At 48.3% G+C, this 12,466-nt stretch overlaps 1 protein-coding gene across 1 annotated transcript in view; it reads right to left on the reverse strand.

Annotated features, from left to right (window-relative positions):
- Positions 1 to 12,466, reverse strand: part of TSPAN7 (tetraspanin 7) — a 134,342-nt gene that overhangs the window by 20,123 nt on the left and 101,753 nt on the right. Inside the window, exons 2-5 of the mRNA XM_025857790.2 lie at positions 12,225 to 12,413; positions 8,389 to 8,463; positions 5,861 to 5,956; positions 4,313 to 4,468 (exon numbers count right to left, since the gene is read on the reverse strand). Coding sequence (XP_025713575.1) covers positions 4,313 to 4,468; positions 5,861 to 5,956; positions 8,389 to 8,463; positions 12,225 to 12,413 — 516 coding nt within the window. The remainder of the gene's footprint in view (positions 1 to 4,312; positions 4,469 to 5,860; positions 5,957 to 8,388; positions 8,464 to 12,224; positions 12,414 to 12,466) is intronic.

Here is a 12,466-nt window from a genome sequence, read left to right on the forward strand (position 1 = left end):
TGTGTGTTTATATGTATATTTATTTGAAACTGGGCCAAGTCAGCCTAGATTTCTGAACTAATGTATACTGTCTCAGAAGACATGGTCTTTTTCCAGTTTTCTGAAAAACGGCTTCTACTTCAATGTATAAAGTCTGCAAAAATCAAGACATTAATTTCATAAACAGAGTAAAAAGGACTTTTGTTTATCAAGAAAGGCACACTAAATTGCAATATCTGAAGACCACAAAAAACCACGTCTCCCATACTGAAATTCAAAATTTAGCAATTTAACATTTCTCAGAGCTTATGACAATTCTACCAGTGCTGTACCTTCTAATAAGTGATATTTTACGCATCTACAGTCTGTCTGCAGAGGAGAAGTGCAATAACTTAGCAGCAGCGCTTTGACACGTGTTTTCAGCGCAATGGGCCAACTATACTCCTTGGTTAGCTGATGCAAATTTGAAGGCCGGGGGCGGGTGGGAAAGGAAATATGTTTCTGCTCATGAGGAATTCTGAAATTTGATTCTCCCTTTGTAGTAGAAGACTGCTGGCTGATTTCATTTTTACTAATGAAAGTATCTATCACACTACTTTCCAAAAGGTAGTGGAAGGGAGAGCAGGTTGGGTTAGGAAGAATTCAAGGCGAGAAGAGAGATGGATATTGGAATGCTTTCCTGGATGGTAGCAGCTAAGACCACGTTTTGCCCAGGTGGCCATCATGACTGTATCTTCTCCCCCACCCTTGGTGATGGTCGGGCGGAGGGATGAAGTTCATTCAGTCCAACGCCAGTGGTAGGTCACCTCAAGATGTGGAAACCCAAACCCAACAATAAAGACCAGAGAAAAGCGAGGTGGGTGGCTTTCTTACTCTGCAATATATCTTGGCCTAGATATTTTTCCTATGAACTTCGATTCTGCATGTAAGCGGAATATGTTTTTCTGATGTATGATTTCTGTTCCATTTGTAGGAGACTGGGAGCGGAGTCAATCACATTTTTGATAAGCCCACTCCAACCAGCAAGAGAAACCAGAAACATGCGGTCCCCGCCATTAGTGCAACTGTGACAAAATCCTTCTCTCTCAACCTTGCTCCTCAAAGTGGGACTCTTCCAGGGGCAGCAGCAGCCCCCAAGAGTTTGCTGGAAATGCAGAATCTGAGGCCTCGCTCCAGACTCCCTCCATCAGAATCGCCAAATCCCTGGGTTGTTCATTTTTTAATGAATTTTAATGAATGTGGCCACTATCTCTAGATGTTTCAGCGGCCCTTTAAAAAGCTTGAGGAGCACCCTTCTAGAAGAAAAGTTCTCCCATGGCTTTTCACTCCAAAGAAGAAAGCACCTTAATCCTATCAGTAGGAGGGTTCCTTAAAATGGGAAGATAAAAGTGATTTCGCTTCTTTGCTGTTTTCTAAACAGTGTAAGAGCAAGGTTGAAATCAATGCTTTCCATCTCCGGATTCCTCTGTTACTCACCAGGCGGACCCGTGAGCCCATTCTCCAGGTCTTAGCTCAGATCTGCAGATAGCAAGGCCATGTTTGCATTCCACCTCACATTCCCCACTACACCATGATCTTATCTGCCCACGACAATCTCTTTTCATTTCCTCAAATGAAAGCCTGGTGGTCAGGTGTGAGAGAAACCTACAGAGACCTGCTAAGTGTCCTAGGAAACATCCAGAAACAGAACAGGTCCTTTGCTCGCCCTCTCTGCATGTTGAAACCAACAGTCACCAATGGGAAACATCCCTCTTGCCCTTGCTCTTTAAAAATGTCAAGAATTCCGATGGAGTAAGGGCTCAGTCAGTGCTGTCAGCCATGTGAACTTGCAGATATTTCAACATCCTGCTGGCAAAACCAAAATAAATCCCCTCCCCTACACAAAACAATAAACATCCTGTTTAGCTAGTCTCACCTCCCTCCTGCTCTCTCCCAGTGACTTGTACAAGGCAGGTTTCTCAGGCTGCCAGGTGAGAGCCAAGAGTCATCTTTCTGTCCTATTAAATCATAGGGTTCAAGACACAAAAAGATCGATAAGGATTTAGAATGCATGTATTCTAGACAAGAGGTTTCCATAGAACTACAGGGGGGCCGTAGTTAAGCCTCCTGGGAGAGGGAGTCAGGAGAGGGGGGCTGACATTTGTGAGCATCTACTATTAGTGTATTCACCCCAGCCCTATCTCCTCCCTTTTATAGGCGAGGCATCTGAGACTCAGACCCGGGCCTTCATTTGTCTCAGTGGTCCGCGTGGACATGAAATGGGAACATCTAATGAGACTCAGTAGACAAATTTCAGTCTTTACTCACTTTTTCTCCACAGAGAAAGCCAGGTTGGAGAAGTTAAGCCCCTTTTCCAGGTACCTGAGGTGCCCAGGAAAATGTAAATCAAGCAGGATGGGGGTGTGGTGGGGAGGCAGGGAGTGAGGTCAATTTGCAGGTTATCAATGAATGAAATGAAAAAAAAAATGCTACCCTATCTTTCTTTCTGGAAATAATTCTAAAGATCATAGAGATGCACTATAGGATAGGACTCTAAACTAGCTTTTGAAGACTAACAAAAGATCTTCCCTCTGAGGACCTGCTGCATCATTCCTAATAAAGGACAGTGTGATATAGAGGGAGACAAACTTCACCATCACCCGGGTGCTGTTTACATTGCAGTCAACATTGAACATCACACTTAACATTTCTCTGGTCCTTACTCGGGGGCCAGGCCCTGTGCTTTAGCTACTTTATCTCGTTCAGTCCTCCTATCAATCCTAAGAGGCAGGAACAATCATCTCCCTTTTACAGCTGAGAAAAATAAGAAAATAAGACTAAGAAAGGTCACCTCTTGCTGGTGGCTGAACCAGGATTTAAACTGGAGTCGGACACCAGAGCCCATGCCCCTGACTTCTAGATCCCCAGCTTTCACAAAGGAAAAGGAAGCTTGTGGGTAAAAAAAGACTACCCGGGCTGATGGTTGCTCCTTCTACAAAAATCCTCCTGAGGCTCTGTCATGCCCAAACGTCACTGCCGTAAAGCGCTTCTTGTCTTTTATAAATTGGAGCATCCGTTGGAGCGGGGTATGCTCAGCGCTTCATAAAATGGCAGCCTAAGGTCATCTCTGGGGGCTCAGTGGGGATGCCCCTAAAGAGACCAGAAGTCACCTTACCGATGGGAGGCAAAGGAAGCCTCAACTTTTGGGTTCATAAGAAAATTCCAAGAGGAACAGATGTCTTCTTAGCTAAGACAAGAAGCGGTCAGTAAGGAACATCTTATTACCTCATCGCACCAATAGCAAGTAATAAGCCCAGGATGACAAAATGAGCTTCTAGAATGGCAACAATGCCCTGCAGCATTTATGCTACAAATACCAACATTAAATGGGTAAGAACACAGCAACTGTCTCTTAACAGTCTCATCTTGAGAGGATGGCTATCTTCTATGAATTATTCAGCAGTTGGCCCAGATCACGTCAAGTGCTGAGGACCTTGCAAGGATAGAATTTTATCTGAGTAAGAAAAGAAGATTTACCCGATGGCTGCATAACAGCAGGTAAAGTCAACAGCAGGGTTGGTTTTTTTTCCCTCCTTTCTGTTTTACCAAAACATACTTTCTATGTGGCATTTCTCGAAATGTTTAAGAATACGGACACACTTCATACACGTTTTATCACGCCTTTGCCATATTCTCTATGAAGTGGAAGACAGAATTGGTCTTCCTTCTGGCGACTGAAATTTTATTTCCCTCATTTTCACAACGTATTAGCTTTCCAATTTCTTTTAGCCAGTTCTCTCTCTCTCTCCCCCTCGCTCTCTCCCTCTGATTTCTTTGGGACTCAAGATGCTGACAGTGAGTTGAAGTGGAGTTGCTGATTTCTTTTCCTAAAGCAGAGAGCACCCTCAAATAAAGGCCACCCTCCTGGCAGAAACAGATGTTGTCTGTCAACTCTCATCCCCCTTCCTGCTAAAGACTGGTACCCATCTGTGAATAAGTCCATGTTTAGAAGGTAGATTAAGCAGAAGAAAGACAGCCAGAAAGAAGAAAGGCCACATTCCCTGTCTGACACCAGCACCAGGTGAGCAGGAATGGCTGCTCAACCTCCCTCCCTGTGCCTGGTCAGTTCTTGCTGAGTCACAGTTGCCCCTCCAGAAGGGGACAGTCTCGGGTGCCTTGTCTCAGGTGGTGAAGGGCCACAGGGAAAGATCCTGCACGCTTGCCTAGACTACTATTTCTAACCCATTTGTCCCAGTTTCACAGAAACAAATCCACCCAAAGCCCCACCACCCCCAACCCGCCCCCCCCCCAAAACATTCACCACGGATGCTGTCAGGGCTGAGAGGAAGCCTACCTTCTGGTTCACTTTGGTGGCAGCCACAGTCAGATTGTGTAGGTCCTGGGGATTGCAGTCGGTTTCGTTCAGGCAGCAGCTTGGGGGGATGCCGTGCTCCAGGAAGTAGGGACTGGCGCTCCAGTTGGTGTAGTTCTGCACGCCACAGCAGCTCAGCTGTCAAGGGGCAAAGGGAAAGACCCGAAGTGTGTGGGTCACAGACACCATGGTCCTCCGCCTCACTGCCCCGGGCTGTTTAAATGAGAAACTCGGCCCAAGGCCCCAAGTCAACAGGCACAGCTTTGGTGAGTAAAGGCAAGCTGGGGTTCCACTAACGCTCATACTCCCTGGGAAGCCCGACCGAACTGAGAGAAGGAAGTCAGTCCGAGACTGCATGTTGTGTTGGCTTCCTCACCACGTCCACAAAGTAAAGCAGGGCTTCTTGGGCCTGGCTCCGCATCGACATCACCTGTGTGGGCTGGCCGCTCTTATAGGTATGAAGCGACTAAATCCGGCTCGTTGATGGGGAAGCCGAGACAAAAATGGCTTTAAAGAGCTCTTTTTAAGGCTTATAGGTCATAGGAGCTATGCCAATAGTAAATGGATTGGGGGTGGGGGGGGAAGGAAGAGAAAGGAGAGAAGAGGAAGAGAGAGCTGGTGTTGGTAAACTATAGCCCACCTGCTATCTGCTTTTGTAAATCAAGTTTTGGGGGGACATGGCCATCCTAGCCCTTTACAGACTGACAGCACGGCCCTCAAAGCCTAAAATAGTGACCACAGGACCCTTTCCAGAAAAAGTGCGCCAACCCCTGACATAGAGAGTGTTAAAGGAAACGGGGCAAAAATAGAAATGAATTACTGAATCTGGGTAAAGGGCATACAGTTCCTTATACTCTTCTTGCAACTTTTCTGTTGAGTTGGGAATGTTATCAAAATGCCAAAAAAAAAAAAATACTGCTACTGAAGTAAAAAACAAAACAAAACATGCAACCCCCACCCCCACCCCCCACCCCCCGCCGCTGCCAACCAAAGAGCTCCCCAGGTGATCCAGATGGGCCGTGAGGCTTGAGCACCAGCACCTGTCCCCCTGAGCACCTCCAGGCAGGGGACAGCTACTTCTCTCACCTCCTCTACAAAGCACCAGGCAGCCTGGGGCAGTCGCACTCCTGCCAGACCCTTGGCTTCTCCCAGACCCACTGTCCACCCCCACTACACTGCCCACGCCAAGAAACATAGCTCACTGGAGCTCTCCACTCAGCCTAAAGACACCACTTGCAGAATGCCAGCCTTTGGGAGCCCATGCTAAGCAAGGTCACCCATCGCCTCATTTCCAAGACTTTGGATATTAAGGGCAAGCTAGCTTTCCTTGGGATGCTCATAATTCATCCTGATGAAAGAAAAGCCACAGGCACTGGTCCCTCTTGATGCTGATTACCCGGATAACTGGACCTTTAGCCGAGCACTGGGTGTGAACTCTTAGAAATGGAAGTGAGGGACAGGAATGAGTAGCAAGTGCTCATGGCCCCGCGCCCCCAGCAGCCCCCAAGGCTACGGCCTGATGTCACTTACGCTGCGCTGCACGTGATCCACCGCCCGGCTCCTCTCATCATTGCCGTTGTAATTCTGCATGGCATCCGTGTAAGTCCTCAGGAAGGTGTCCTTGATCTGTGGAAGGCAGGAGGAATGTGGTTCCGGTCCACCGCCACCCAAACGGACTCAGATTCATACCAACTTCTACCCCCAAAATGGCCTCTTCTGAAAAATCTCTGAATCAGTGTAGGCCAGGGAGGGAATGCCCTGTCTTCTGAGACAAAAGATCTCAGAAAATTCGCTGAGGGATTTATTAGCTCAGGATTTAAAAAAAAAAAAAAAATGTTTTCCTCATCCCCAATCCAGAGGAAGAAGCCTGCCTCATGAAATGACCCACTGATGTGGCCAGTTTCTGAAAGAGTGTGACAGTGAGCCTCAACCTCAGGCCTGGCTTTTCTCCTGATTTTCTTCAAATTGACTGATGGGCACCTTTCTGTCTGTAACTTCTCCTGCCCTCGCTCAGAAGAATAACAAAGGGCAGGCCACTGGAAGGCAGGAAGACTGATGGTGCCGTGACCAGACCCAGATCCCTGTTCTAGCAGACAGGAGTAGGGCAAAACCAACCTGCACTTAACCTGTCTCTATTGAGGCCAAAAAGAGAGGCGGAGGGACGTGAACTTTTCTTGTTACGAGGTAGTTCACAAAACCCTTCCTCCTCCTCTGGGAGCACATTTGGCCGTGGGTTAACTTTCAAGCTCTGTTCCCCTGGAAACCCACTGAAGGGGGAGCGTCAGGTGTGTTACCAGGCAACTCCCCACGTCTGGTGAGACTGCCCCCGATTGCTGAAACGACTCTGGAGTGGGAGGACAGCAAATGACATTAATTGCCTGGTGGGAAGCTTGGGGCTAAGTATGGTGACTCTCTTACAGAGGCATGCTCCTTGCTGAAATACCAGGCGCTCTGCCCATGGTACAGTTAGTTACAAGAGATCAATGGACACTAGTCACATGGAGCTTCTAAGCCAAGGTAGATACCACACCTGGCTGTGTCCTTTCATTTCGCTGCACCTGCACTGTCTCTGTGGAGTGGGCAGGTGCACACGGAACAGACCCTGGGCCACGTTGAGGACTTCCACAGGAGAAACAAGCCCCTTGCTGGTGGGCGAAGGGTGGCTTCACGCCCCCCCCCACCACTCCCCTCAGTGTGTCAGATGCACAGAGGTGAGGTAGATGAGGGCACCCAGGCCCTGGGTATCCCTTCCCCCCCGCCCAGGGAGCCCAGTCATGGCAGCACACGGGAGGAGAGGGGGCAAGGACTCAGCTGTGTCTGGGGAGTTCACACACGTGTCAGGGGCACCTCTAGGGCTGTGGAGGCCGGGACTTCATCAGGTTTCACCTCGCCTGACAATAAGAATGGGGAATCTAATTCCAGGTGCAGCACCCATATACAAAATGGGTTCTAGAAGTGGGCCTTGACACCCGAGATCGAACCTCCGGTAAGGGGAAGACCAGAGCAATGGGGAAAAGGGGCAGAAAGTGCCACGAGCAAGCTCACTGGGAACTGAACTTGGCCAGGCACAGAAGCAGGGTCTGGGACAGATCATGCCAGACGTTCAACAGCCTCAGTGCGTTTTCCACCTTTAACTTGCTGTTCTTCTGTTTTTCCTTTCTAACACACGCGCCTCTACTTCGGGCTTTACTGCTATTTACAGGGTACAGTAACAGACTGCGGGGGGGTTAGCGCTAGTGCTTTATTGTAGCATGTACCCTGTCTGATCTGTCACCACTATACACGTCTGACAGGGGACACCGTGGTGGCTACAGACAGCACGAGGGCGTCTCATCTCTGCCTGAGAGTCTACCCATTGTCTTAACAGAGCATCCACAGTGACAGTCCATGGGAGGAGGGCCACACAGGATACAGAACAGCCAGCCATGTCCTTGAAACCACAGTTACGATCACAGAACAGTACTCAGAATTCTTTTTCTCCAGCCTCCGAAGTCTAAACTATTACATGTCAATTAGAAACAAAGCCATGTAGGGGTTTCAGATCATGACAGCCCTCTTCTCTATTGCCCTTGCCACCACACGGCGTAGCAGGGCTCCTCGTTCCTGGGCTTGGCTTCTACCCCCCAGCTGGCAAGGGGCGGCCCCCAGGGCTCTGAGGAGGGAAGAGGGGAGCGTAGGCTATTTGGGGGAAATCAAGCAGTCACAGAAATCTCGTTATATAGACACCCACTTGTGCCTTGCTGAGGCTGCTATTTTAAAAGGAGTATATTTGATCGACACCAAAGGTCACTGCTTTAAAACAAGGTGGAGAATCATTTCCTGCAGGAGCTATATCACGAAATAGAATGAGGATCAACAACTAAGGTTTTGAGTTTGGTGAAATTCCTGCATTTAGATTTTTATCGGCATTTCAGCCCCTATGAAGCGACGTTTGGAAAACAGCGATACCACTGGAGATGCTAACTGGCCTCTATGTGCCCCTCACACATTACGAGAGGTTTCAAAAATCCTCCTACCAAAGACCCTCCAACCGAGTTCTCTACGTTGTGTATACTCACCTCATGACGGAACACGAACCCAGAAATGCCAGCTACCAGCTCAGCCAGGAACACCAGCGACAGAAACATGGCATACTGAAAATCAAGCACACGGGGACAAAGGCAGACACGTTAGGATTGGGACGCGTGCTCCTTTGGGGTAGGTGGCTTCTCCATCACAGGGAATCACACAAATTCTCATATCCCCCAAAGTTGAGGAAAAGTTTAAAAATACTCTTGTCCAGATTTCCCCACATGAGCCTCAATATAGAAATGTGTCTATTTAATATGCATAAGCGTTTTGGGCCACACATGCTGAGGAGAGCTCATCCGGAGACTCAGCTCAACCAGGAGAAATCTGGAAGGGCTTTTTATAACTCAGGTATCCGCTATTTTTGATGTTAGAATTGTTGAGCAAGAAGGTACTCTGGGGGGGAAAAAAAAACCCAAAAAACAAAAAGCAAGTACTCTGGAGGTTCACGGTTCTGCCCCATCTGGGGGTCTTTCATACCACCTCCCCCATGACGGTCAGCTGACGTCTGCGGGCACCCTTCATCTGGCTTCTGCAAGCTTAGCATAGTCCCTCCACCCGTGTACCCCTAGCGGCCCAATCAGTTTCCAAGCTTTCCCATTGCTGGGAAGACTTCCTTTCTCTTGGCCACAGTCTGCCTACTTGTAACTTCCACTCCCTGGTGCTAGAACGGCTTTCAGAAGATCTGACAACCAGCCCAACCTTGCTCCTACACAAGGGCCCTTCATATGTGTGACCCCTTCCATGATGTGAACCCACGGCTTCTCTTCGTTTGGGTAAATCCCTCCGGTTTTCTTGAGCACATCTCTTAAAATGGCTTCAGACTCCCTTCCTTTGCAGCTGTATCAAGCCCATGCTGCCAGAAAGACCAGAATGCACACGGGCCAACATTCTTCCTCAATATGGTGATCAGCCTTGAGTATAGCACTTAGAGCAGGGGCCAGGGGGCTACTTCCCTCTCTGGTTCTGCACAGCGTGTGGAGTTGATAGCCTTTAAAAAGCAAGTAAGCTACGTGACTGTTTGTAAGTATCTAAAACCCTTAGTGCTTCTTATTCGTTTCATGCTTCCTGTACTTTCCAAGTGGACCGTGTATGTGTGTGTGTGTGTGCGCGTGCGCGCACGTGAGTGCGCATGCAGGGATAAATTACATGGTACTTATGAGACATTAAGGGTTTCCATTTTTGTGGCTTTGAAAAGCAGATAAAAGGAAAGAGAAGAGATTCTTTTCCTACAAGGCATATGTCTTACAATCTGTTTCTTCTCATCTCAAAATGAAATACAACAGTCCTGAATGTTTGCAATGGTCCTAGGTGATGCTGTAGAATTTGGATAGACTCGACGTGGTCGTGTTACTTATTTGTAGAGTGTACATATGTGCACAGGATCATAAATTATTTCTCTTGGGTAGTGGCACATGTTAAAAGGAGAAAATACTGGCTTAAAAGGCCAATTTTGTTCAAAATCTTAACAAAAGTCTCTACACACATTTAAAGCACAGCCACTAAAATAGCAAACACAGTTATGAGTAGAATGCCCCGTGTACATGACATCTGTCTCTCAACTTAGTACAAAATGCAATGAGAAGCACATGTGACTCCAGAGAGCGTCTCACACCAGGCCTAGAATCCACCCGAAAGTCCAATGGGAAAGTAACTGTCAGGAGGCAGGCGGGAGAAAGGACATTTGACTACGTGGTCCGATGTCCTCCTAGGTTTACATCCTAGCTTTGTTGTGGGCTCTTAGGAAAGAGGCAGCCACTCTGGGCCTCCATAAAGTGAAAATAGTTATTTTCAGTTGTTTTGCAATTAATGAGGTTAAATGAGGACCATAACATTCTAGACTGACAGTTAATCAGTCACTTCCGCTCCTGTCAGCCAGATCAGCAGTTTCCGGTCTCTGGGAAGTTCCCTGTTTCTGGGAGCTTCCAGAGAACAGCTGCTTCTCCTTCAGAAGGCCTTGGCCAAAAGCCTACTGGGGAAAGCTTTTACTAAATATAGGTGGTAGGGGTCGAGTTTTCTACATGTGAAAATACTGTAGTAGAGAGAGTCCTGGCTTTGGAAGGAGATGTCTATGGGTTTCAGACCCAGCTCTCCCCACACTAGCTGGGTGAAGCAGGGCTGGTTAGGCACCTGGTACAGCATCCAGCAGAGAAAAGGAATTAGTGTTTTTTTAAAAGACCAAAGACAAAAACTAAACAAAACCCCCAAAACTTCTCTCCAAAGGCTCACCTGCTAGTGAGCTCACGAGTGGTAGGAGAAAATGGCAGAGTGGTTTGAAACCGCCTTCAGCAGAGTCCAATGCTATTCTTTCATACATGGGGACAGAGGCCCAAAGAGGCTACGTCCCCGCCATTAAAGACCTAAGCCAGGTCTCCTCCCTTCCTGGTTTGGACAGATGGATTCTTAGCCATCTTTCTTTTTTTATGCCTCTGAAGTAAATTCTCCCCTTGCTACTCACTGCACTAAACGCGAGGCTCCCAACCCTTGCTGTACCATCGAAACCTCTAGAGAGCTTTCGGAGAATGTGATGCCAGGGCCCCAATGCCATAAATTCTGGTTCAGCTGGCCGGAGGTGGGACGCCTGGCGAAGGTGTTTTCAGAAAGCTGCCCAGGTGATATAAGCAGGCATGCAGAGTTGAGGACTTAACCAAAAGCCATCCTCGTGCTTGTAAGAAACCCTAGAAGGTGGACCCAGGGCGCTAGCATAGAGTGGCAGGTGACAGCAGCAGAAATGCCTCTGTGTGGCCTCACTCTGGCGTTTCCACCAACCTCGAAGAATCCGTGCTGGCCAGGGCATCAGCCTCCCGCACGGTCTGCAGGACAGAAGTGGCCAGAGCAAATGCTACCTACATGAGGTTGTCAAGTGAGAGACTAATCGGTGCCACTTTGGAAGGTGGTTCCTTTAGAGTGAGTCACCCTTACCCCCGTATCTGTCACTAGAGGGTATTAAATGTCACCCTAACTTGGGGCTAACCACAGCACTGAGGGACTCTCCACTCTCCCCTTTCACAAAATGAGGCGTCTGAAAGCAATCTCTGTAAACACAATGTTCTTTTGAGGAGAGGCCCTTGGTACCTTTTATCTATAAAATCCTTTAAAAGTTAATGCTCACTGACGAAGAGCATGGGTGGTGAGTGGACAATTAGGCAATGAGTCTACCAAAAACCTAAGAATCATGGTAACAGCCTTACGACACCCTGCCCCTTACCCTTTGGGAAACATCACGCTGTGTGTGTCCTCTTGCAGTGAAGGCGCCCAGCCCTGGGCCTGGTAGCCAACATTTGGCACGGCATCAACCCTCTGTTGAGTGGGGAAGCTCTGGCTTAGCAACACTCCCATGGCGCTGAACTGGGGTGCGCAGGTTGAGAAGAACATGCCCACGCAGCCAAGCATAGCCAAGTTCAAGGAGGCAGAATGTATTTCTCCAGTGGGAACTTGAAGCCGTAGGGCTGCTGATGTTTGGGATGCTGCCTAGCCCACCAAAGCTGCACATCACATACCTGAAGCGATTTCTAAGAAGGAATGCAAAACTGGACCAAGGCATCTCGCCATGAGGATATAAATGGCTTCTGAGAACCACAGCCTGCTGCTTTGTTACCCACCTACCTCGAGGGACCAGAACTGGATTTTTTTGTGCCAGGCTGTGTTCGGGGTTGTTTTGCCCTCTAAGGGATTAAAGGGTGGATTAGGTAAGAGTCTGGACTAAAATTAGAGTCCACACATATTGACTTGTGGGTGGCTTCAAGAAGGGCCAGGTCACTTTCATGTGATTTATATTTTTTCACAAAGTCGTTGAAAGAGCAGTATTCTGTTGTGACAGACTCACCAGTTTCAGCATCCACGGGCTACCACGGCAGGTCGCGAAGCATCCAAACAGGCCAAAAACCACGATAGTGGTGCCAGTTCCGATGAGCACGTACGGAGCATTCGTGGAGTTCTCAGCAATCAGGGAGATGTAGGTGCCCAGAGTGAGTTTGCCCCAGACTCCAACAGCCAGCAGGATCACCCCAGTGATCTGAAAAGGTGGGCGGGAGGAGAGAAGGGACTATGAAACTGTGAAGGTGAGAA

Source organism: Callorhinus ursinus, unplaced genomic scaffold (genome assembly GCF_003265705.2).
Source record: "Callorhinus ursinus isolate GAN/ISIS: 27379988/994484 unplaced genomic scaffold, GSC_fseal_2.0 scaffold16, whole genome shotgun sequence".
NCBI lineage: Eukaryota > Metazoa > Chordata > Mammalia > Carnivora > Otariidae > Callorhinus > Callorhinus ursinus.